Genomic DNA, 27176 nt, shown 5'->3' with positions numbered 1-27176 from the left:
CTTAGAAAAGGGAAGAGTGTCAGTCTCTTTGACTGGGGTGTTTGTGGAGGATGCTAAGGAGTTTCATTAGTTTGCCTGAATAGCTAGAGAATTCACATGGGATGCATATCTGCACGAGCCTACTGATATTTTCAGTGCAGATATTTAATGAGCAGACAAGCTGGCCAATCTCACAGACCTCTATCACAGTCCTGCTTTGCCAGCAACTAGTGAGAACTGGGGGTGGTAAAATTCTTCAAGGTGATAACAACAGTCTCTTCTGTCATTATAGATTTCTTGAAAGGGAACGGCTGATGTGTAAATCAGGGAGTCTTGAAGCTGGCCTGATGCATCTGGAAGTGTTGTCTCTATTGAAGGTAATCTTAGGGGCACAGGACAAACTAGTCTCCCAGGGGCACATGGTCTCTGGATCCAGCATCTCCTCGGCAGCTTGAAGAGACTAGCATGGAGAACAGATGACACTGCATCTCATGCCAATTTCATCAACTTTAGGCAGCTATTCTTAACTTTGATATCAGTCTTGTCTGTGCTTTGGAGGTCCTTGAGAAACACATCTGCTCATCTGACACAATCCCTCGAGTAGCTGGCCATTTTTTTGAAGAATAAGACAGATTTGTTGACGTGCGTGAAATAGTATCAAAGGATGAGCACAAGGAACAGGTTCAGCAGTGGAGAAAGCAGTGAAGCAGTGGTGATGAGAATAGTGCTGTCTGCCTTTTGGACAACAGCAGCTGGAAAGCTTTAAACACAGCCTGCTTTTAATGTGCTTGCTTGTGCGGTGGGGCAAACAAAGGTTGAGCACAATGTGTGGCTTGAACTGGAGCTGTGAAGACCCATCTCCATGGGGCTGGAGCTCACCAATTGCTGTTTGATGTAAGCAGTCCTGGGCAGTGGGATAGGGGGTCTTTGCATTTTATGTCCCGAACACTGTGACATTGCAGAGGGAGACACTGAGAGCAGAATATCTCTCCTCATACATCAGTGGGGAATGGATTTGGACCTCCTAAGTCCCAGTGTCTCTGTTAGACCCTACTGCAACTCCAGCACTTGGATCTGTTTCTCATAGAATATATTACTTTCCTTTGGGGAATCCCTCTTTCTCTGTATAAGAAACATGAAGTACAAGCTGTAACAAGCTCTATTAAATTATCCAAGAGATGTTGTGCTGGAGAGGATCCCTGGAAGTCATCCTCTCACTCTGAGGCAAGATCGCACTTAGCTAGATTGTCCCTGGGAGAAATTCCTGTAACTCTTCCTAGACACCTCCAGTGATGCAGCATCAACTACAAACAGAGACTGCAATGCTTCACTCCCCTTGCACTTAATTTCTTTTTTTTTTTTTTTTCCTACTCATTTTTGACCTCAATGTATCTTTGCAGCAAATCAAGCTTACAATTTGTTGTCCAGCTCTTGCTGCATATGGCAAGGCTTTCTTTTGGTAACAGCCTTTCCTTCATAGTGAACAACTGTTTGGGGGCCTCTTTCTCTCTTAAGGCTCTCTTTCCCAAAGCACTTAATCTTCCTGCTGTGCTTCTCTGGTCTCCCTTTGGCTTCCCTGCACTGACCTTAAGGCATGAGCTTTTTGTCCCTGTTGACCTTGTTGGCAATTTAGGTCTCATGTTCAACATGTAAGACAAACCTAGGAGTGAGGTGACTTGCTCCAAAGACCAGGATCCTGGCTGAATTCTAGCATGTGCTTCTCCTAAAGGATAATATCTCTATGAGGATTTGGTGACCCTTCTGTTAGTCTTGGGGAGGAGAGTGCTGGCCAAGGCCTGGGGAGTTCTTCTGTGGCATGTTGGCCCTCCCTGCTCCATCTGCTTTCTATTGCGCTTGAAAAGGAAATGAACTGAGCTAAATGATTTCAAAGTGACATTCCCCTCACTGCACTCTAATTCCGTAATTGCCAGCTTCATGCAGTTCCCAGTATTAAAACGTTTAGAATAATAACCTTTGAAAAGAGCCAAGGCTTCGAAAGGGCCATGCACCACCTCTGCTGGAGCAGTAAAATGGTGGCAGAATAATTTCCATATGCAGTAGATGGGTGTTTGGTTATTTGGGGGTCAAGCATAGTTTCTGCCTTTGCCAGGAATTTCTTTAAGCCAGGAGTCAAAATTACTTTTTCCTTTGTGAACTCTTTTTAAATGCTGCGTTGACTGATATATCAGCTGTGGTTTGGTTTCCAGTTGACAGCTCAAGCTTGCTGGTGCAAATTTTGCAAATGCAAATTTTTGAACAGACAAAAGAGAGACCCTTTCTTTTTTATTTTTTAACATGGACATCTCTGTATCTCAATATAGGTGGAGAGGTGAAACAAGTTTTTACTCTTGGCCCTTTATCTGATTTATTTTCCATGTGCAGTTTTGTAAATACCTCTGCAGCAATGATAGCAGTTGCTTTGTTTAGTCTGATATCCATTAAATACATCTTCAGTGTGATGTAACAGACTGGGACGAGGAAGGCAATAGCTAGCCAGCTGACAGTGGGCAGCCACCAAAGATTTGCTGGCTGGTGGTGGTTTGCACACCGCAGCTCAGGAACTGGGGCTTAGAGACTTCAGCATGCAAACCTGCAAGACTAATTGTGCTTTTTACTAAATTATTTCGTTCTCTAATGCTATCTCCATTTGCTCCGTGCATACCTTGTATTTTCCCTCCCTATATTTTTTTTTGGTCAGATGTTTTTATTTCTTGAAACCTACTTCTGAAACAGTTCTGCAATATTGGCATAACATATCTACCAGGATGGTTGCCTTTGCTGTATTGTATCAAGTCCACTTCTGGAACTCATCAGGTTACTGTAAAGACTGTTGTATGTATTCCATTAAGATCATATTTTATATGTATATCTTGCCATACCTTTAAACAACATTTGTTTTGGTTTCAGCAGAGTAAATTCAACTTTCTACTTAAATCAGGAAATAACTAGAATAAAAATAGCAAGCAATCTCTCCAGCAACGAGCATTCAGAATTTAGGTTTTCATTGTGCGCAGCTCTGAAGATGTGATGATTCCATTCAGTTAAGCATCACAAAGATCAAAAGATTTTATTGAAGTGTAAGTATCACTTTGATGTGAAAGTTGTACTGGAAACGGAATGAAAATTAGTGTCTTCTTTGACAGTCATGGTTCTTCCCAGTTCCAGTTGCGGTGTTGATACTATGGGAAAATATCCTGACCCTGTTGAGTCCAGAGGCTGTGGTTAGGTTTTGGGTGAGAGATTAGTTCAGACTTTCCTTTTCTTCAATAAATATTGTTGCCTTAAATTTTGGCTCCATCCATCTGTTTTCTGAAGTCGGACTTTCTTCTTTTTGTCCTGATTGCAAGTTATTTCATTCATTCCAGATTTTCCAGCTTTCTCAATAATTCCTGAAATGGATGTTATTTCCTATTCCAGGCAGGAGAAGTAATATTAAAGCTGAGGCACTAGCTTGAGATTTGGAAAGTTTTGGTAGAATTGTGTGGAAAAAGCTGGCCATATTTTGTGGGAGATTTCAAAGACATAAAGTTTGATCTTTGTTGCAATTCCAGTGTGCTTGACCTTACAGAAATTGCTCTTTGGGCTAGAGGAGACTGTAGGATGGGAACAGTTCAGGAAGGTGGCTACTGAAACGGGGGCAGGAAATAAGGCAGGAATGAACGATGCAGGCCATTCCATGGGAATCTTTTTGACTGACCCTTCCTTTGCATTCTCTCACTCAGATGGTGACATAATTTAGTTGGGGGAAAATCACTTCAAAGCCACTTTCTTCAGGAAGTTTGGTTGCTTTTCTTAGCTCAGTTCTGAAGTTATCTGGAAAATTCTTGCTTCACTGACTTCTGCATTCTTTCGTGGACATGTATGTTAGTTTCTCCAGAAAATGTAATTTTTATTCTTTTACTCTTGGCTTTCCATTTTTTAAATCCCTTTAAAAAAATCTCAAATTTAAAGTAAGGACATTAATTTCCCTAAGTTATTTCTTGTACTTTATGATCCAATATTCAGAGCATTAGCATATTTCAAATGATCAGACGGTGATCTCAATTTTTAAAAAAATAAGATTCGTGGGTTAGTCCCAGAGTTGGGCCCTAAATCGGTGCCTGCAGATGAGGCACTCTGAGGCTTTAGTCTCTCTCCCTAACCAGCTTCTAGGAACACCAGCTGCAGTCATGTTCAGAAGTTAGATTGACTAGGTTTGGGACAAATTAACATAGACCTTGGATGCAAAAGCACAGCTCTGAGCTTTGCAGGGCTCCAAGTGTTTATCACATGCCAGATTTGAGGCCCAGTGGTGACTAGACCACAGCTTCCCACTGCTGTAATTCTGCTGCTCCAGACGTGGGGATGATCTTCAGAACAGACAGTGGAAACCGGGCAGAAAGTCCGTGCATACCTGCTCCCCCCTTTAGAAGTGATAGCAGTAGTACCTTGTATCAATTTCTGCGTTTTTGGCAGAAAGCAGCTGGTGATTTTGGTGGCCTTGGCTCTTTGGTGATGCAGAGATCTGCCTGCGTTGCCCTGAGCTCCAGCCACCCCAGAGTCCTCTGGGGAAACGACTTCGCAGGGGGATGTCCATGGTTTTTTTTTCAACAAAGCAACAGTTTCCAGCAATGGTCAGTGCCAGATGGCCCAGAAAAATTAAGTGGGCAGTTAAAGATTAGCTTGTGGCCTGAAGGCTATGGCCTTTTGAAAGAATCTTGTTTAAAAAACAAACAGAAAAAAACCCTCAAAACAAAACAAACAGGAGGAGTTTTTTGAGTCGTCTTCAGCTCAAGGAGCAGCTGATAGTGGAATGGCATGTTTCTTCGATGGCACTTCATGTCACTCGCAACGAATATATCTAAATTCTCATTTCCTGGACTCTGGAGAGGAGTCAAACATCCAGAGAGAGTTTCTCTGCTCACAGGTCCAAGCCCTCTGCATTCGGCGTGCTGCGCAGACAGTTTGTCTCCGCTTTCCTCGGGACTGCGTTGCCAGAGCTTGCCTGGCTGCCTCTGACAGCCAGTATTTCCCACTGCGTCTCCTGCACTCTTGGAGAGCTGCAGAGCAGCCTGCTGCCTTCTGCTGGGTCTGACAGCTGCTTGAGAGCCCAGCAGACAGCTCGGGCCCTGCCATTCCTGAACTGTATCCACTATCCTACATGCGATCTGGGACACGATTCCAGCTTTTGCTAAATAAAAGAGGCCATAGCTGCTCGTGCATTTAGCCTGAGCGGCCGTCAGCCATGCTCCCCGTCACCCTGGTGAGGCTGTGCAACTGCCTGGCCTCCAGCATCGCAGCAGCGGGGATGAGCCATGAAACTTTCCTCCGAATTCCTAGGTTGCTTTATGCCCCAAAGCATGAAAGTGTAGCACTTTCCAAATGCTTGTAATTCTGGGTATTTTTATTACCCGTGTGAAGGCTTACAGCAGTGTAACTTCATGGATTTCTAGCAGAATCATTCTTGATTTTTATCCATGTGAGACGAGGATCATATTCCAGGATTTTTCAACCTGGGACCATTATATTTTCAATTGGAAGCATCAGCATTTTGTCTATATACATTTCCAAACTTAAATTATTCTGAACTTTGAGTTCCACCAATTTATTTCATTGATATTTTGATTTCTTGGCCTGTTTCAGGACGGAAATGAAAGTTGAAATATCAAGATTCCCTCCAGATTGGAAATTCTGCTTTTTTAAGCAGGTCTTATGCAGCATGGGATTCTTTTGTTGCCTAATTTAAAATATATATATGTATACATACACCTCTCTGTAACGAGCACCTTGGGACCCCGAATAAAAGTTCATTACAGTTGAGCGTTCCTTGTAACAGCATTTGGCAATGTCCCAATAAATGGAGAAATGTCCAATTTTAATCCAGCAGGAATTGTATAGTAACTTCATGGAGAAAGTTCATATTGATCAACTATTAAAAATATTTTGTAAGGAATAAAATAAGTACTTCAGAAAACAAAATCTATTTACAAGTTAAATGCGGCTTGCAGTGAAGAAAGCAAAAGTAAAATCATGATACCCAGGTCAATCTCATGTCCTTGAGATTTTTCTGTGTGGGAATTTGGCACAAGCAGATCCGCTATGGCAAAATTAGAGTGTTTTGAGCATGCTGAGCATCCCTTTTAAGCTCCCCCAGGCAGCTGTTTCACACTCCCCTCTTCTCCCTGCATGCCTCCTCTTCATCTCTGATGTTTGGAGTTGTTTCTCCGCTGACCTTCGTCTTTTGCAAAGCAACTTCTTCTCTGCCTTGCAGATTAAAGCAAGGTCTTTAACATTTAGTTCAAAAACTTTGTTTCACATTTTAATTTCCCTTTCTCCTTCTCTTTCCCCTCTATCTCCAGACTTTTCAGGACTGTGGCACCTGCAAGGGAGGAACCCTTGGACAGAGGCAGGGAGAGTGAGAGGGCATTTTCGCAGTTGGGAGTACACAGGGTAAAGTGATTTAACTTTGTCTCTTCCCTTTCATCTAATACCAGAATCTTTCCAATTCCGGATGGAAAAAAGTGGTATTTTCTCTTCTGGTGTCTTTGGCAGCACGATAGCTTAGAAGTTCCTCTTCCCTGGGGGCCGCGGGGACAATGCATGTTCAGTGCCTCTGAAAATCCTCCTGCTTAGGAGGCCCTGGCTGGAAAGGCTGGGCTAGGTCAGGGTCGGCCCTGGATGGCTACAGATCGACTCTGAATTGGGCCTGGATGCACCTGACATATGCTGACCCCATGGCTCAGCTAGTCTTTTGCTATTTTTGTCTTTTCCTTAGGGAGACAGCTTGACTGCTTAACACAGCGCTTAATTCTCAGGTCATGATCTGCATGTCTTCAGGTCATAGGGGAATTTTGGTTTGCCAAGTGTTAAATCTTCTGTGTTTATAAGCGTTAAACCTTAATGTGGTTACTGCTCTCTGCTCTATGTGTTTTGTTTCAGTCTTGTGAAGACTGACATATAGCTTAAGGGCACCGCAGACAGTAACTCCAGCTTTGTTTAAGGCATTGGAGCTAAAAATATTTCATGCTACTAATACATTATGGAAATGTGGGACACTTTACGCTTTGTAAATATAAAACTTGCATGTTAACAGAATGAGGTATTTCATATTTTCTTGCCAAGGGAAATATTTACTTAATTTATTTTATAATGCTGATTTGTACATCATTAAAAAAACACCATATTTTGTTAGCTTTTGTGTGAATTAGGGGATGGAATCTTAAATTTAATTTAAAAATAGACACCACATCATGCCACCATTTCTACATGATGTGGGAGTGCTGACCTCTTTAGTCACTTGTAAAATGCAGCGCGGCTCAATAGGGATGTCTGCTTGGCTTTCCAAGCTGCTGCAGCGCTGACAGCCCGCAGGTGAATGACATCTGGGGAGGACACACACTTTTCAGAGTCTTCCCACCTTCTTACTCATTTCTCTGATAGCTTTGGATCAGCACAAATTTCTTGTCCCACTGAGCATCTGCTGACCTCGTTGATCTGCTGAAGTCAATAAACCTCTGCTGACCTCAGTGATTTCCCTAAGAACTATGGTGTGTACGGCAGCTTTCCTGTCCTTAAGACCCATGTTTTAAGGGCCTGTCCCAAAACTCACTTTGTTAATGGCAAGCCTCTATCTGACCTAAATAGGCTTTAAATTGAGTGTTATTGCAGAATTTTCTAGTGTAATACAAAGGAGATGTTTGTGTCCTGGCATATTTTAATCAGAAGTGCCTTCCTGCTCCTGGACAGAGAGGGTAAAGCTGTACTTGTGTGGGACTGGGGATCAGTTCCTGAAGTGGCTCCAGGGAAGTACTTGTATGTAAGAAGCCATGAACAACTCTTCTGAAAGCACTGAGAATTGTTTAAAAGGCCAGTTGGCAGCTTTTTACTAGTTATGAAAATGTGTGCAAATCTTATTTCAAGGTAAGTGAAAAAAAACAAATACTGAGCTATGAAATTTAATCACTATCCAAAGCATTGTAATAAATAAAGAAGAAAGAAAATACCTAACTGCCAAAGAACCACACGAACACACTGGCTCTTGTAAGTCTGTGTTTGCCTGGACTCCAACCAATGGATGGTTGTACACTGTAGGTTTTCAGGTGGTATTTCTGTCTGAAATCATTCAGAGCCCCCTTTGCTCTGGGTGGAGGATGTGCAGATGTGTTATTTTACTTAGCAATATGAGCAGATCTTACACACACATACTTGAACAAGACCTTGCTATAAAAAGCAGTGATTATTTTGCCTTGTATGGTATGTATCGGTTAAGGAACAAGACCTATACAGCAAGGTACTTTGCTCTTTCGTTGTTATGGAACAATTTCTGGCACGTTACAGTGTGTTATTATAAGAAGCCAAATTCTGATCTCATTTGTAAATATGCAACCTTTATAGAATATAAGAGGCTCAAATGCTTGTAAATGAGAACAGGACTTTACTTGATTTTTAAAAATTTAAAACGAAGTAGAATCATAGAAGAACAGGGCTGAAAGAGTCCTCAACAGATCTTCAATCATTGGTTTGGATCCAGGTAGGATCAATTATGGCTGTATCATTCCTGCAGCTGTGCATTTCAATTGTACTAGAAGATAATTCAGTACTGGAGACTCCTTTCACAGTTAATATTTTTCAGTGCCTCACTGTCAGGTTTTCTCTATGTCAAGCCTGAATCTTCGCTATTGCAACCTTAATCCAATTCCTTTTTGTTCTATCTACCAAACAGTATTGCATTACTAATCGATTTTTGTTTTGTTAGGAATATTTTTCACTGTTTTCTACTTAGAGGTGCTCACAGATGTGTTTTCCAACAGAACAATTGTAATTTAATTAAGGTGCTATGGAGCAACAAGAATAGAAACTATTACTTCCACTAACAACAGTCATAGCTTTGATTGCTTATCAGTGTAATAGAAAGACAATTTAATTAAATGTCTCTGCTTAGTTAAGTTGGTTTGCAGTCTGAGTTTGCCATTCCTGTTGATGGAGCCAAATTTGCTTGTTTTTGGGGATTCCAGAAATCCATGTATTTCTAAGAATGGCTGTTGTTAGCATAATGATAGCGAAGTTGCATGGTTTCTGCTGGGATGTGACAAGGATTTCCATTCCTGAAGAGATGACAAATGAAAGGCAGGCATACATGCAGTTACAAAGCGCTATGGGCATATATGGTGACGGTGAATGTGAAGAGAGTGTGCAGCATGCTGCAGGACAGAGGAGCTTTTAGGAGACCAGCCAGTGAACAGAGAGAAGGGGATTGTTCAAGGTAGGGCACCACGGGCTTGGCAAAGGAGATGAAAACTGTGTCTGTGTAAAGGAAACTTTCTAAAATGCCTCACCATTGGCTCTGCTCCACTGACATTAGTGAGACTGGAAGATGTAGTAATAGCCTAAAGGATTAAAAGCATGAGTGGGAGTTCTGTGCTGTGCCATACTGGTGGAGCTGGAGAAGGGCTCACAACAGTGGGAAGTCCTTAGCACACATCCCCAGTGTAGAAAGGGCCCCATTGAGCCAGGGAGAGAGGGGGAGGGAGTGTGAGAGATGCAGTACAGACCGTTCCTAATAGGAGTAAAGCTGCTCATAGCCCAGAATACAATATACAGAATATAATTGAAAAAGATGTTTTGAATGAACAATAACCTTTAAATTCTTTAGTGTGTGTTCTCTGAGCTGTAGAATGTTCTGATTGTTAAGGCAATTAGCTTTTAAAAATAGTTATTTTTTTAGATTTTAATTACATGCTGCATTTTGCCTTTGTTATTAGATGGGGTCAGTAAGGTTACTGAAGTAATTATTGCGCTCTGCTTGGCACTGGTTAAAGCATAACTGGAGTAACTGCATTCAATTCTGTATGAAAAAACATGGACAAACTGAAGAATTTAGAGGAGTGTATGAAAGATGGTAAGACGTTTGGCATTCAGATCTAGGAGGAAAGGTTAAGATAACTTGGCACCTTTAGCCTAAAGGCAAGAAGAGTGTGGGGAACATAATAAGGGGAGACATAAAGGAATGTTATAAAGAGGACAAAGATCAATTATTCTCATTAGTCAACAAGGATGCAACAAATAATAATTGGCTGAAGCAGAAGGGAAGTTTTAGGTTAAATATTAGGCAAAACTGTAGAAGAACTGTTCGGCAGTTGGACAGGCTGCCAAGAACCGTTGGACAATCACTGTTGTTGGAGTTATTCAAGGCCAGACACCCATCTACAGGAACAGTTATAGAATAATTAAATCAATCCTACCACAGGCAGAAGGGTGGGAAAGGGGGTCCTTCTGGCCTCAGTGACCAAGATTTTGTTATGGATCTACTTTTTCAGGATTACCCCCCTTCTTATTGTGTAAACTATGGAGTCTGCTTCACGGAAGAGAACAACATTTTAAAGCTGCTCTTCATAGGGTCAGAAAACATGTGAGACACAAAATTATTCCCTGATCTGTGGCCATGCATTTCTTTTTACAGCTTCTTAGAATCAGACTTCCTTTCCTCTGGGTGTCTCTGCTTTGTCCCTTTGAAAATACGAGCTCTGGGAAAATAAAGTAGAAACCAAAACCAAGTAGAATGGCTTTGGACTTATTCATTGCTATTCACTGCTTTATGGCAGCTTTTAGAAGTTGAATTGTAAATAACCTCTGCGTTTTATTGACAATATGCTCCTCATCATCCCTACTACTTATATGGAAGAAAGTGATTATGCTGAGCGCAAGCTCTGCCTTCCTGGTGTCAGCAGGCATCTTCCGACTGACTCTTTGAGATACTTAAAACAAACTAGGAGTAACTGCAAAAAGTTACTTTGGTACACAATTCTTACCAGCAGGATTTGGCCCAAAGATTGGCCTGGACATGTTCTGCTTCCAGCTGAATGGTCAATGCCAAGGGATGGCTCCAAATATTGGTCACTGTGTTTGCAAACAGAACAGCCCATTTTTAGAGGTACATTGGCCTGTCTTCTGCACACCTGAGATTAGAATCTGGCTGCCTGATGAGACAGCTTACATGTGCTCTCTGAGGCACTGCAGAGATGATAAAAAGGGCAGTGAGCTAATTTGTATTGCTAATAGTGATCTTAAAGTGGTAATTACATATGCAATTATAAACCATGAGCCCAGCCTGTTTATTTTTCCCCTCTAGTGCTAATGAAAAACAAAGTAGTCTTAGTGTTTTGTGACATCCCGAATGCAATGGAAGCAATCAATAGGCTGACTAACTGGAAGGCAGAGGCACAGTATGATACTGCTTTGGTTAAAAATTTAAAATAAAATAAAATAAAATAAAATGCAAGATGCAAAGATTTTATTTCCCCAGAATAATAGCAAAATCAGACGGGATCCTTGTATTTGCTAAGTCTGAAAACACTGAGCAGCCCCTAGTGTCTGGAAAACCTTGTCTGTCCATGCTCTGTCTACTTCCATCCAGTAACATTATCTAAGAAATACAGGGATATGTTTGCTGTGGAGATTACCTCTGTCTGCTGAATCAAGAAAATAGGAAACAGTCACAGAGTGGGAGATGCCATTGCAGTGTGTTGTACAACCTAAAAAACTGAACAACCCCACAAGCATAACTGTAAGAAGCCTTCAGTAAGGCCCTTCACCCTTTTTTTCTCCCTTTTCTGCTTTGTTTCTACACACAGTGAGGCGTTTTTGAGGGGGTTGGTGTGAGAGGGTGACCCTGCATCTTAGGAGCCCTGGGAAGGCTGAGCTGGGAACATCCACCCTTGGAGACTTGCCGCGGGTCTGCGTGCTGGCAGTGCTCTGGCCATGGGGCAGAGGGACCCATGGGAGCCTGTGTTGGTTCCCACCATGGCCCTTGTATGCCCAGGGGCTCCATGAAAAACCACAGCCATCCCATCTCCAGGCTTTGCTCTCCCTCACCCTGGGGATGCTCTGATCATCTTCTGCAACGCACAGAAAGAAAAAGGGAGAATGCTTTAAAGGGGCCTGTTTTTTCCGCTCTTGTGGAGTCAAAGGAGACCATTTCATAGCATTAACTCTGTATTTCTTCTCTAAAATCAGATTGTACTCTTGGTGAATATTTGATATTTAACATATATTAAGAACAGGCAAACAATGGTCTTTGAATTTAGTTATCCTCAGCAAATATTACTGAGATATATATGTATGTCTAATAGGTCATGCTTCTGGGGAGGGGGGGGAAATGAACCTTTTCTTCTGCAATGTCTATTAATGAGTCTACGTGCAAAACTTCATCCAATGGTTTTTGGAACTGTAAACCCTTCCTTTCTTGGCTTAGTTCTTCAGCCTCTGTTAACGCATTTTTTTTTGCCGACTTCTCATCCTGGACTAATTCACAAGTGAATGTGGAGGGGAAGAGAACCTTCACCACCCCTTCAGTGCTGAATCAAGGCAGTCAGGAGGGTCAAGGGGCTAGGTATTTCTACCTACAAAAGGGATGGTGTATTAGCAGTGAGAGCGATGCATTCTTAATAACACTGGTACTTAATAACTCAAAGCTGCTTGGTGTGGCTTTTTCTGCTTGTGCATCTCTTCGCCTGCTAGCACCACTTTGTAACCTCACGCACCCTCGAGACCCATCCCCCTCTCTGGTAATTCACTGGAGAACTTGTGACATAACAGCATTAAGGCGCTGCCCACTCTGACTTTCTCTGTGATGTGTTTTAAACAATATTCCTGCTACAAAGTTGAAAGAGTAGAGGAAGAAAACCCGACATGACTTTGGGGTAGTGCAAACGAGTCATAGGAAACTCACTCTAGAGATATCTCCAGAGACTAGTCAAGACAAAAGTTACAGCACAAGCATTTGGAAGGGGGCCACTGCAAACAATTTGTCCTCATTCCAGTTGAGCAACTGTAAGCAGGGACATTTTCAACACAGGCCATTTAGGGACAGAAGGAAAGATTGGATGGCACTAAAAGAAACTACACAAATACATGGTGATAGGATGACTCGGCCACCCGCCACACATACTCTGCTGCTTCATTGTTCTTTCTCCTATCATCCCGACATCTGAAAAGGTCCCACCCCAGCACAGCGGCACAGAACAGCAGAGACTGGCTTAAATTAACTCCAGGTGACAAAATCACCTTTCTCGGTTGGCCTCCATTTGGCATGGAGAGAGCACGGGGACCATATGTGTGGCAGGAGCTGAGGACAACTGTGTTAAAAAAAGGATTTTGCTTGTGAAAGTGAGAAATGTAAGAAATAGGGAAAAAGGATGCTTTGCTCTGCTGAGGCATTCTTTTTGCTGTGTGAATCTTGGGTTTAAAGGGCTGCAGTCAACCTTTTTGAGGAAATGCTTGGACATAGCTACTCTAATTTCTTTAGTCCTTCTTCCCCCTTACTTATGAGTTGTTCTTGCTCTGCTGTTCCCCTCAGCATGCCAAAGGCCCCATACCTTTCCATGGAAAGTTTCTGCCAACATCTGATTTTGCATTCATGCTGCACAAATAAGAACGGGACCTCCCTCCAGCACCTTGGCATGGGGTGGGGAGTTGGATGGGAGGATGGTGCATGATAGAAATATTATGTAAGCAAGGTCTGGATGTCTGCAGCCCCAGCTCTAGACAGCCATTGTCCGCAGATATTTTAAAATGGCCTTTTTCTTTTCTCCTTCTGAGTGCCACATCACAATACAGTTTCATTCAGTGAAGAGCTGGCATTTGGGGACTGGATGGCTCAGCTGGCCTGTTTTGGGATGGGGCGCCTTTCATCTGTAGGTCACTGCTTTGAATTCTGCCCACATTGTTGGCAGCCGGGAGCCGTTCTCTTCTGATGGCAGTGCAGCAGCATATGCAGAATTGCTAGGAAGTCTCCGATCCTAGACACCATGTCTAGATCATAAAAGCTACCGTAACAATTGAGTCTAAATGGCACCCTTCTTGGCAGTTGAAGCAGAGGCCAAGCAATAAAAGGGCTATGGAGAATGGACTACTGTCTAGCATCCATAAGCTAATAGTGAGGAACATGGGCGAGGGAGTGTGAGAAAGTATGCACAGACCATGAAGGCTTTTTTTGGTGAAGAAAGAGCATTTCAGTCTCCTAGACTGAAAGGCCAACACCTTTCAATAGCAGAAGAATCGTTTACAATTGTGAGAACAAAACCATTGTTAGTCCTCGTGCCTTTAACAATGCTGCTTCCTGTTGGCATCTTCTGCCTACTAATAACACAGTCCCACGATTTGTATCTTCACAGTGCTGCACGAGCACTAACTAATTAATCCTTTCTCACCCCTCTGAGGCAAGTAGTTTTTTATTTTTAGTGATCTGTAGTGGGGACGTCTTCCTTAAAACTGTTGCAGATAAGTATAGAAATACTACCTTATACAGACTATACAGCATATGCTAACCTTAGGATTTTTGTGTTTGATACAACTATTCCAGTTCAGGTAGGCTACACCCAGTTAAATGTTTTGCTAAACTGAGGTCCTAATTAAAATAAATGGGAGCTACTTGAAAAAAAATTCAGAGCAGGGCAGGGTTTCACTATAATGATATGAAACAAACAAACAGCCCCTCCTTTCTGCCCCCCAAACAAATCAACTCCCCTTCACTGGAATAATCTCTGGCTGTCTGACCTTATTTATTCAGATGCTGACATGAATCATCATCTGAGCAAGCATTCCCTCCTACACCTGCAGTACTTGGGGTTATAGTTCTCCTTGGTTTTCTGCAGCAAAAAGCTCAGTGTTACTTGGAGCTGTCTCCATCTGGCAGGCCACGAAGTCCACAAGAGCACAGAGGTCTTTCTGTAAAAATGGAGACAGCCCAGATTGCTTTCTCTTTACACAACATCTCAAGAGGGCTCTAGACTTTTCTCTTTTGCAGTTAGAGTCAAGTGTGCAGTCTCTTTCCCTCCTATCTACATCTTGTGTGATGACCTCTTCTTGGGGTAAAGAATTGCGTGGGTGAGTTTGGGGGAGGGGTTGTACTTCTCGGTAAAGCCAAATTGCAGGATGCAGCACATCTTGAGCTTGGCAGCCTTTCCCGCTTCCCCAAGAGGCAGCTGAAGGGCCCAAGCAGGGGTAAGATGTTATCAGCTCACTTCTAGCGTGCCAGAGCATATCCTTACACACAGATAGCGACACACTGTATGCACCACAGCTGACCTCTGTGGACCAAAGGAGATCATTTGGTGGCGGCTAAGGGAATATCTCGTGTCATCTGTACGCTATTATAAGGCCGAGTACTTAACAAATGAGTAACTCTGCAGCGTTAGCCATGAAACATGTACAAAAGTGAAGGCAGAAGTTAAACATTATGTTATCTGCCAGTCATTCATTGTTTGGGGGGAATATCCCAAGAGCATGGCTGAGCTTCGGTGTCTTAAATATCTATACATTGCTTTTGGAACGGGGTCATTTGTCACCATCTGGGATTATACCACTAGCAGTATATGAGCGAATTCACCGTATTATGCAGCTCCAGATTTCAGCCATATGGAAAAAGTGTAATATAGTGAGAAATTTAATCCTTTAATAGAATCCAGAGCACCCTCCAGAATGTCTTCCCTAGTTTTATTTCTTTGCAATGCAGGCTTAATAACTACTGATGTAGCATTTAAATTGGAAGAGATGCAAAGTCTAGATAAGCTGGGAGATCTGCTGATATCGATTGCCTTCTGATAGGAAAATCCCTTGCTCTTTCAGTGGAAAAACCCACCAGGCTTACTAAAGCCAGAGTAAGGGTATGGCATAGCTGTGGCATGCATTAACCTCCTTTGACTTTTTCATCTCAATAGACACCCAAAAGGGCTCCCATATCCCAAAAGAGATATTTGCATGTCATGTTTACTGCGGAAGTTCTCTTTGTGCTCACCTTTCATCCAGCACTGTTGCAGAAAGCTAAAAGCATAAAAGAATTGTGACTTGCGACAGGTTGTTGATGGAGCACATGAGATAATTCATCTCCTTCCCTATCATCTACCCCTCTTTATAGACTACATTTGTGGTAGAATAGTCATGCTGACATTACCTCACTGCTTACATGAGACTTGGTTGATCAGTGCAAGTACATCAGTGGCAGTAAGACACTGAAATGGTTATACTGATGAGCTCAGAAGTCAAAATTATATTTATCTTGTCTTGCCTGGTGGTGCTAGGCCTGCTTCCCCAATGCTGTATAGAGTATATGAACCCGGACGCAATGCTGTTAAGGATTTGGAGCAATGGTGAAACTGGGGGGAGATCACGTAAGAAATTAGCTCCATTGATTTAGAAGCAGTGATCTCTGGAACCAGACTCTGACACTGGCTGAGCTTCGACAAAAGTGTCTGAAGGAATTTGATGCAATTCTGAGACTGACATCTCCAAAAAAGGCTGTTCCTGAGATGTACCTGGCATGGCATTGTAGACTAATGCCAGAGAAATGCAAATGTTCTCTGAAAGAAATGGTGGGGTTTTCTGAGGCCAGCAGCAAATAATATATGTTGCTGTCTACGAAAGGTACAAATAGCTACAGTTCAGTGCAGAAAAATATATTATGGCTATATCTGGCTTAAGTGTTACATAGTTCTGTGGGCTGCTAACAGATATTGCCAGAGCAACTTGTTATGACAAGTTGTGTTGTATTTGTGAACCCTGCAATGTTACTGGCACCACCTCCTCATACTCCCAGTGAATGGGAGTTAACTTTGGTTGAGATAGGTTGTCAGCCCATCCCAAATACCCTTGAAGCTCATTATGAGGAACTAATGTGACTCTGAGCTGAGTTCAATGCCTGTGACAAATAGTCCTCTGATAGCCAGATTTTCCTCATCACTGCACAGGTCCATAGAGCTGGTCAGGATTGTTTGAGTACATTTTTAGAGCTATACCAGGGGAGCAGATGAGAGAGGGGAGAGAGTACAGGTTGGCAGAAAATGGGGAAAGAGGTCTGGAGAGGGGCAGAGAAACTGCAAAACAGCCAGCAACTGAAGTAGTCATGTGGGAGCCCCGTGCCTATATCTATATACTAAGTCAGACAAAGGAGGGATTTGCACACAGGTGGGGAACCTAGTTGGGAAGCAATTGGATTTGGTTGGGTAGATCCCTCTGTTTCACTTTTTCAGGGAAATTTAAACTCATGTCAATGAGACTCAGGAAAATTTTGTAGAAAACTCAAAAGATTTTGGAAAATCAATCCATCTGTCAGGTTATTTTCTCACCTTATGTAAACCTATCAGATGAACTCTTTGGAAGAACACACAAATGGGATGGCACATATCTCAGTGAATCAGGCTGCTAGAGGATGAGCTTTCCACTCATGAAAATAAATAAATCAATGGCATGATGTAGGGCAGTAGGAAAGTTTGCGGGGGAAAAAAATATTTTGTAAATCAGAGGAAAATAACCCTATATTGTTCTGTTTGGTTACTCTTCTTTCCTACTGATGCAAAAGAGAAAATAACTCAGATCACCTTGCAGAAAATTTCAATTCATTGGCCCTTCCTAGTGTGTAGCCAGAAATGAGAAGAAATGAACAAATGTCCTTCTTAAGGACAGCAGTGGGAATGGGCGTAGTACATGGCAGCCACCCATCTTTCCCATCTTTCTTAGGCTGTCTGAATCAAATCAAAGTGTAATTGGGATGTAGCCCTTCATCTCTCGATTACTTGACAGAACAATAAGACTGAAAAGATAAACGAAGTGATAAAATAAACAATTCCTCTACAGCTTTTATCATCTGGCTGGCTCTTTTCTCTGAAGCATAGACTGCCCAGTGACAAGTGGGAGTTGTAGTTTGTCAACAACAACAACAGTCTACTAAGCCTGGAGAGAGAAATGCATTAAACAAGAGGAAAGAGGCATTTCAATCACTGCAAAAACTGTGCCTTTATTCTCTAGGTGTATTTGATACACTAAAAATAACTGCATGACCGTCTGTGATTGGGAGCCGTGCTGATTATGGCTGGTCAAAGCCAGCAAGGATTGGCTTGGGCCCTTACTGCCAAGAGGAAAGGCTGATGTAGACCACAACTGGCTTATTCCAAGAAGCAAATAACCCTGAGGGTCTGATCTGAAAAAGTGCTGAAGTAAATGGGAGTTGTGGTTGCTCAACACTTCCACAGATCAGGCTGCTCTATCCTCATTAGCCACACTGCTGCTAATTCCTATAAAGCCTGCAATTTCTTTTCATGCAGATAAGTTATTGTGCAGGAGTAGCCCAACACCTGGCCTCTGCTGATATCCTGCCACCTCCCAGCTAAGCTTTGGCCTGGATCCTGGCTCAGAGACTGCCCCAGCTGCTCTGAGGAAAGAGCAGGGTCTTACAAGGCACTGGAGGTGCAGCAGAAGGCTCTCCACCTGGCTAAATGCTGTATTCCCCCCCCTCCCCCCATAATGAAAGCTTCTGAAATACTTCCACATCATTGGTATTCATTTTTGGTAGCCTAACATCTGTGGATGCCTAATTTTACTAATCCTGCCTGTGACTAGCTCAGGCAGGCTGGCTGATGCATTTGGAGAAAGACGGAGATAGCATATGCAAGATCAGGAAAAAAGCCAAACCCCCAACAGACCAATGAAGTCAAATGAACAGGTTTCTGGGCTTTGGACATGTCATGTCTGCCATCTAGTTACTAGTCAAGGCTTGTTTTGTGTAGAAAATGAAGAGTAAATAATTCAGTACCACATAAAAGGGAAATAAGCTTACTGGGACTTTTGACAAATGAGAGAAAGACGTCCAGTGGTATTTTAATTGAGGTGCTTGGAAAACAATATGATTAATAAAAATACGTGAATTCCTGAATTTATTTTATTTGGCTGTAAAAATATTTGTATATGCTAAACTAATGGGCAGGAATACAAGTGATGAAGTGTTACTGCAATAATGGAGTCGAAAGCTCTCGGACCTACTCTCAAATACAATGAGGTTGTTAGCATGAGGTCCTCTTGGCATGAGAATGATCTGGTAAAAGTTTGACCAGTGAAGTGGAAGCCAGGACATCATAAGTTCTGTGCTGTTTTGTTCTTTGATTGATTGGGTAAGGCACAAATTGGCACAAATAACCACTTTCAGTCTCAGTTTACCCATCTGTAAGTGGAGACATATATCACAGTGATGACTTAATTATTGCAATTTATTTAAAGCTTCTCAGGTGTAAGGTATTTCAGAAAAATGCAAAATTTATTGTCCCTAATCTAAATGAATATAAGAGAACTTTAGTGTTCGTAATCTAGTATTTCATCTGCAACATTTGCTGTGAATAATATTTTGCCTTTATATGCACACGCATGTTCTAGCTGAAAAAATAGCACTCTCTTTACTTTCTAATAAAGCTTTTTTTGTAGTGTGGTTCAGCATTTAAAATAAGGCTGCAGCTCTGCTGAGCATTGATTTAGTTTAAATCTCCAATTTAGTTAATTGTTCTGAACCATGTAAGATGCTGATTTGCAGATAGTTATAAAACAGCTGAAATACTTCTTAAAGATATAACACTGGAGAACAGTTTATTCACAATGTAAAAGACCCCCTAGAATGACAAACCAGAGTTGTTTATTACAATGAATGCTATTTTTTTTCCACAGGAACAGTTCATCTTTAATTTCAGCTTTTAGTTCATAAAAAAGGATGCCCACAGCTATAGAAGTACCAGCATTTGCAATGTATAAAAGCGTGAATGAGTCAAGGGTCTTTGCTGAACATGCTACTTGCTTTGAAATACTGTGGCTCTCTCAATAGAACAAGATACTGGGTTCTTGTAAAAAGGTATAAAAGGGCTGGATGATGACACTTTGAGTCTCTCTGGGCTCAGAAGATAGAAGCACTCATTGATGAGGATATAGCTCTGTTGGCATCAGTTGCTCGATGATCAGTTTTTAGTTCCTGGTACTAGACCAGCTCTCCCTGACTCAGCCAGACGTTGTACTGGTGGGGACCCTGCAGCCTTGCTGGCTGTCCCAGTGCTGCCACACCGCGATGCTGCTGCGAGGGACCTTGCAAGGGGGCAGGAGCTCAGTGGGAATTGGGGAGGGTATGGTGGGGCAGTGTGTCTGCTGCACACCGAGGGTCATAGTGGGGAATGTGACATGCCTAAGAAGGAGTAGAGCTAGTACTTGACCGAGAAAATTGTGTTTTCATCAAAGATTAAATAACGTATATCAGTAGCGTGTTAACACGCTGAAGGAAAACCAATCTCAATACCCTGCACTAAATACAGGCAATTAGGGTCTGATGCTAGAAGCAGCCAATGCCCCTCTGCTGAGGGCAGCTGTGTTTGTCAGTGAGATAGGAGAAGTGTCAAAAAGAGACAGTATCTCTAGGATATCCACAGCAACCTGCGTGTCAGCAACCTGTTGAGGCAAACTGGCTCAAAGCAGCCCTGTACCTTGGCCTGGGACTGACCGACATGAATTGGCATTGCAGTAAAATTCAAGGACCTGATATTCATTGCAGCTTCCCTTGGGACTGCCCCACCTTCTCAGGTTGTCTCTGAACCCAGTGCCAGCTTTTTTGGCCAGCGCAAAGCTGCCACGTGTTGTGTGACAGAACACAGACCGGGGCCAAGCTCTCTGCAAGCACAGGTGGTTGGGGCTGCCCTCCTCTTGGATGGACGGGGCCGGCAGGAGGTGACACCTTCTTCCCTTTCACTGCTCGGAGAGATCCTTTAGGCCTAATTCTCCCCTCACTAATTTTAGTCTTATGTAATTCAATTACTTTGGTGAAGTTGCTGCCTGATTTATATCGGTGTGAGTGAACCCTTGAGGGTTTTACCGAAGTATGATGTTACACTATTTCTGGACATCATCAAGTGCTGGTTGTGCAACAGATAAGAATAATGCTTGGTAAGTCATTAGTACTTCAGTTCAATTTGTGCTAAAGTCATCAGCTACATCCCATTTAGTTTCTAAAGCCTCCTCATTATTGCTGCAAACACCAGACCCATGACCTGCTTTCCACTCTGTGAAGGAAGGATAAGTGAATTTAATACGATCTCTGTGTCACAAGAAGTCTGCTGCTGCTCCCCTGAAATCAGGTGGTGTCTTGTTATTGACTTCAGTGAAGGTAGGATCAGGTCCAAGTTTCAAGCACTTAATTTTCCAGCAGAGGAGAGTAAGGGAAACAAGACTTAAACTGCTGCACTTCTTTGGCAAATAATGAATGGGACCTCATTATCTCTGTTAGGACGTGACTTTACAGATGATTACATGTTGAAAGTATGCCACTGATAGACTGGCTCTATCCTGAACTGTGAAACTTGCTCAGAGATTCAGAGACTTTCAAGACACTTCATTCATTCTCATATCATGAATGATTTTGTCAGTGAATGGGACAACTGACCTTGGTGATCTGGCACCAGCATTTCCTGCTAGGTACAAGCACATAGTGACACTATGGCTACTGAGCAGTATTTATGCATTCTTTTCAGATGAAAAATCATCCACAGTAACATTTAACAGAATATCTTCTAAGATATTATTGTGACCCTGTTCATTTACAAATAATTTGTTGTCTCTTATGAAAACAATATGTAGATAAAGAATCAAAGGAATTGCTCTACAATTTCTATGTAGAAAAACTTGGTCTAACTTTCTGAATATATATTTGCTAAACTGTTATAATGCAAGAAATTACAAAATGCCCTTGATTAACTTTATCCTTATTGCTTATCAGAGGTGAAATACAAATAGCAGAGGAATAGAAATGATTTGACCATGATAGTTCTTTTTATTCCGCCAACATATTCTCAGAACTCTACTTTTCAGAAGTATTATGGGGCTAAAATCAGTAGTCCATGTGTGCTTCTTAAGAGTATCTATGACGAGTGCTACATAGAAAGCTTGTTATGAGTACGTAAGAGACAGTGATTTATGGATTTATTCTTACAAAACTTTTCTGACTCAGATAAATACTGTTATTGCTGTTCTGCAGATGGGTAAATTGAGGGACTGAAGGCTTAAGTAGCACGCACAAGATCACCCAGCAAGTCTAGAGAAAATAGGCTGGAACCAGAACGTTGCATTTCTATTTTCATGTTCTGTAAGTGTTAGATCATCTCTCTCCCATGATTAGCTGCTATTCTGGCATGAACTCAGGACCATTATGATAGAGCTATTTTTCATACAATGGGATGAGACTGCCATGGCTTTAATTACAAGCATGTGTTCACTCTTTTATGGCATTGTGATTGTTATGTAAGGTGATGTGTAAAATTAATGAATTTTAAATTAAGAGTTTACATTACAAACACTTAGGTTAGCGAATATTTTCTTTCCCAGAGTCCATACAGCTCTTACTAACTTGGAGTCCTAGTTAATGACTGGACCTCAGAACTAGTACACCAGTGCAATACTAAAAGTAATTATCAGATTGTATTTATTCAAGGTTGAAGTTGTTTTAAATTAATGAAGAGGAAACTCCACCTTCAGGAACTTGCAGAAAAGACTCACATGCTTACTTCTAGGTGAACATGATCTACGTATACTTCAGAGCTTAAACTTGTATGTCTAAACACATGCCCCACAACGTATGCTGTTAGATTTTGGAAATTTAACATAACTCTTTTGGAGGAGGATGTGATGATTCCAGAAATGAATAAATGATGGTATATTTATAGCAGCTTTTCAAAGAAAAGAAAGGTAGCCAATCCTTATGACTAATAACCATTATTTAAAGTACAATCAGAGACGCTCCTTGTAAAATTTCAGCCAGGGTCTTGGCATGACTTAGTGCCCAAGAAAAGGATATCTATATTGGGAATCAGCTGCTCTTACACAATCTTTGTGATGATTTGGAACCACTTAAAAACAAGGAGTTGATGATATAATACATTCTTTGGATTTGGAGATGTTCCCCTTATTCCTGCTTTGAATTAAGAGAATATATTGGTGGTTTAGTTAAATGTCTCTGGGTTAAAATTATACCTCTTTATTATCTTGCGACTGAAGCCTGATCTGTCTCCTTCTGTAAAAAAGAATACAGGTGTGGAGAACTTTGAGATGCTTTAAGTGTTACAACATTTCTGTAGTCCAGTGGATTTCAAACTGTGGTCTGTAGACCACCAAAGACCTGGGGAGTGTCTGCTGGAGGTCTGTGGAGGAACTGGCTGGGCAGATAGGATCAACTTTTTTTCTTTTCTTTTCTTCTCCAACAGCTTAACGGTGTTACAAGTAGCTAAAAATGCATTCAATATTTTCAAGCTAGCACTTTTAAATGTTAACAGTTGTACTTGCCTCAGGGCTGTTATTCAGCCACCAAAACCAAGAGGTGGACCGTGTAATCAGAAAGCAGGGCTGAGTCTCAATGACAACATTTATTAAGATGCTGTCTCTAGTCAGAAACTCTTTAGGACATCCTAGCCTATGTCATGCTTTAAAACCCGTTGGTAAATGCAAACATCAGACTTTACCAAGTGACAGGGGTGTATTTATAGCAATGTGAGAATGCAGGTAGAGCTTTAATGAATTTAATGAATTGTAATGTTTTTTTTTTTTTGGTATAAGAGTTATTCAGAAGACTTACTGCTTGTAACTGGCCCTACTAATAGCTAATGATTATCATACTGAGGAAGACAAGTAAAATTATTTCTTTAAACTCAAATAACCAAATAATAAAGATATGTTCTCTTATGTTCGCTTAATAGAACACCCAATCTATTTTTTTTTTCAATCTGAAAAGCTTATAAAGGATGGAAGATAACAAGTGTATACAGTCATATTATAATAGTAGCCATTACTCTCCTTCTATGATGCAAATACATACTCAGCATGCTGGTTTTTTTTTTGTTTTGTTTTTTTGTTTTTGTTTTTTATTAATAATCGTAAGCACACAGTGAATCCAAAGGTTAGGATGCATTCTGCTCCTTTGAAATTCCATTCAGTGTGTGTGCCTTAGTGGCCTAGAAATAACCCAAAGCAAAATCTAGACATCCATACGTCTGCCATTTCTAGAGCTGATGCTCAGAAAGAACTTTGCTGTTGAAGCTGGTATTTTCACACTGAATCTAGAAGGCAGAAAACTGTTTCACTCATCCTTTATTTCTTAGGCTTAGAGCTGACCACAGCAGGGAGAGTCATGGGTTATCAAAATAGTTTTTGCAATAGTGTATGTTTATAAATCATAGATTTCACAATGGTACTTATACAGAGTTTATGATGACAACTTTTTGTCTGTTACAACTGGGAGTACTAAAAGGATTTGTCACTTCTGAGGGGGGGAATAATCTTTGCTATTTTTAAACTGATGGAATACAAAATTACAAAGGAAAATAAAATGCAATAAAACCCAAGCAAAGAAACAGACACAACTCAGGGAGTCCACTCTAGGTGACTGGTCTAAAAGAAGAAAATGATTTCAATAGGCATAGGAGATCAATCGTGAATTGCCGAAACAATTAGCTAAAGTCATTAGTTGGGAATCATTAGAAAAGGAACTGTATCCATTTGCTCAATCTAACAATTTAAATTTCTGAGGGTGGGAAGGACTTACTGCCATGAATAAACTGTTGAATGTATCTTTAAAATTAAGTTTTTAATTAGAATTGGCAGTTCTGAACCTGCTGTTGGCAGGAGCCAAACTACTGAAAAAGAGCCCGGTGCAATAGACTGTAAAGTGTCTCTGCTTGCTGCTTTAGCATTTAACAATAATAATAATAAAAAAAGGACAATCAACCTTTAAAACTGAAAGTTGTATTTCAACAACAACATCAGAAGATTTTTTTCTTTGTGGTTAAAGCAGTTTGGAAATTTCAATTGTCATCTCTTACAATAGGTGCCAAATACTGCTGGTTTCCTGAAGGAAGAAGCTTGATTTACAGGAACACACATGAAAAAAAAAAAAAAAAAAAGCACCTGTTGTAATAGACTCAGCAATCCAAGTACCATCCTACAATACACTGTTTGATTGCTGGTGTGGGTAATCCTTTGTTGGTTGTGACATTACAGTTTGCTTAAATTATATTGTCTTTCTTGGGACTTGTACTGGGTCGGGCTGGGATGTTAACTTTCCTTGCAGCAGCCCAGAACTTAAGCCACCACAGGACTTAAGTGTGTGCTTAAAGTTGAATATCTGCATTTTGAGTAGGGATTATGCATGACACCTACTTGGCAGGAATTGCCCTTTTATTTTCAAATATGCCTCAGTGCATGTTCCTGAGGATGAGTAGTGCTAATGTGTTCAAAAATCCCTTCCTAGGCTAAGTGAAGTAGGTGAATTTGTTGTTTTTGTGAACATTTATGGCTGGGGGTGTGTGAATGGGGGAGGGACGGGGGGGGCGGACACACAACTGATGGTAGGGGCCAGAAGGTTATGTGAATAAAAGAACAAAGTGTCCCATGCCACCTGTCTGCTCATTCTTCCAAGAAGCATGAATCTCTCTCCGCTTCCCTTCCGCCTGTGGTTTAGGGACCTCAGTGGCTTCTGCATTCTTCCCCTTTATTCATGTTGCTCTAACTGCTCTGTCATTTAGCAGAATCCATTTTTTCTATAGCCCAAGTCCAGTAACCCTTGTCGCTGACCTCACCAGCCATGTGCTCAGTATGAGCATGACTCATGGTAGCAATGAGAAATCCTTGCTCTCTCTAATTTGGCCTTCTCAAGAAAGGGGGGAGGAGAGGGGCTGGGGGAGATTCTGATATTTCCAAACTGGCTTGCTGGAAGTGGTGTGTCAGTTACAATAATTTGGTGCAACACATAAATCTTTAGGCCGACTTGCAATTCCCAGCACACCTCTTGTAAGGCTAATTGAGGCATTGCATTTCTGTCAGTCACATACTCTGGTGGAAATGCAAGAATGTGAGAAACAATAGGAGCAGCCTAGTACTGAGTCAAAACAGATAAAGCAAAATTGCTTGTTGGACTGAAAGATGGGAGCAGACAGTTGAGAAGCAAGTTGGTCGGTAACACTTTGCTGCCACTGGTGGCTATGTGGCTATGTGAATGGTCTCTCACTCCTCCCATTATGTGGGAAAAGCGGGCAGACGGGCAAACCAGGCAAGGATGCCATTAATGTTTTCTTCTTGGGTAAAATAAGCCCACGAGTAAGTTAGGAGTGGTGTGAAGTGTGTGGTGCAGGAGGGAGGGAGCTGGTGTGGCTTGGGGGCTGCCCGCGGGCTGTGGCTGCAGGCAGCACTCAATCAGATGAAGATGGCTGCTCAGGGGGAGCACGTGGTGGGCCTCCTTCTCCTCTGGAGACTTTTGTTTGTTCTCCCTTTCTTGGTGGTTTTCTCTAATCTGAAGAACAAGATGTCCTTAATGAAAACAGATGTTTTGCTCCCTTGCATATGGAAAAAAAGTACCAACAAAACCCACCCCAAAATAGAATAAACCCAAAGAATTCCGAGATGAGAGTTAGGTTTCCACAAAGACAGGAGAACAAACACCTTTGTTAACATCCTGACCTGGCCACTCATTTCCCACGGACATGCAGTGGAAGCTATTGATGCGGAGGTCTGGGCAAGACCTGGGCCTGAGAGGGAGAGCTGTGTGCCTCTGTAAAGCATAAACACCACACTGAGCTGGCTCGCAGCTCTCCCCATCCATGGTCTCCCACTGTGAGATCCTGGTCAATGGCAGTTTTTGTCATTGGCTTCAGAGTAACTAGGAATTGGTCCCAGCATTTAATTTAAAGCACAGCACACAAAAACCCAAAAATCATAACATCCCTGCTACATTTATAGTGCTGCATAAGCCACTGATTAACAAATGGATGAGATACTGAACTTTGCTTTACCATCTGTCTTTAATTACATAAAATAACTTGAAGCAATTAACAAGAAAGAAACACTGTGACACAAATAAATAAATCCTATTGATAGAAACAGATGAGGAAATACTTAGGGTATCTGAATTTATGTATTTCATATGAATATATGAAAGTCACTAAAGCTGCATAATCTACACCTAATGATATTACAAGTATTATCTAGCAGATTTAAACTGCCATTACCAACTGTTTTTGAAAAATAATGGTTACCTGTGGAGATGCAAGAAACAAAAGGAAAGCTGTGTGTGACTAGAAAAAAAAGAAGTGTGGTCCCTCCAACTGCCATGATGTTGAAGTTCTGTCTTTCAAAGACAAGGGAAACTAATATTAACACAAAAATATACAAAGCATGTGGTTTCATAACAGTGGACCTAAAGCCAGTCACATTAATCCACATGCTTATAAGCATTTAGGCACCAGAGGGGATTAGGCTCTTTAACACATTTCAGGATTTAGGTTCCAAGTCTGTTTTTTTTACCATTCAAATACACTTGTTTGCTTTTTCTGTTTAGGCACTTGGAAAAACAAGTGCTGTATAATAGCTATTGAGTGACTGCTGAG

General features: G+C 41.6%; 1 protein-coding gene across 12 annotated transcripts in view; it reads right to left on the bottom strand.

Moving 5' to 3' along the window:
* The window catches only part of LOC310901090 (uncharacterized protein), a gene marked incomplete at its 5' end in the record, with an annotated part of 65354 nt that overhangs the window by 22648 nt on the left and 15530 nt on the right, over nt 1–27176 (bottom strand). For 3 of the 12 annotated variants that reach the window (XR_014585585.1, XM_083840142.1, XM_083840145.1), the window contains one exon: nt 10767–10854. The exons of 8 other annotated variants lie outside the window; for them this stretch is intronic. Coding sequence is in view for 3 of the 4 variants with exons in the window: in XM_083840142.1 (XP_083696268.1) it covers nt 10767–10854 (88 nt within the window). Of the gene's footprint in view, nt 1–10766; nt 10855–24672; nt 26084–27176 lie in introns of those variants that run through there. One more of the 12 variants, XM_083840141.1, reaches the window with a different exon arrangement.

This window comes from Anser anser (genome assembly GCF_964211835.1).
Source record: "Anser anser genome assembly, chromosome: 5".
Lineage (NCBI taxonomy): Eukaryota > Metazoa > Chordata > Aves > Anseriformes > Anatidae > Anser > Anser anser.
This window is presented reverse-complemented; position numbering and strand designations above follow the sequence as displayed.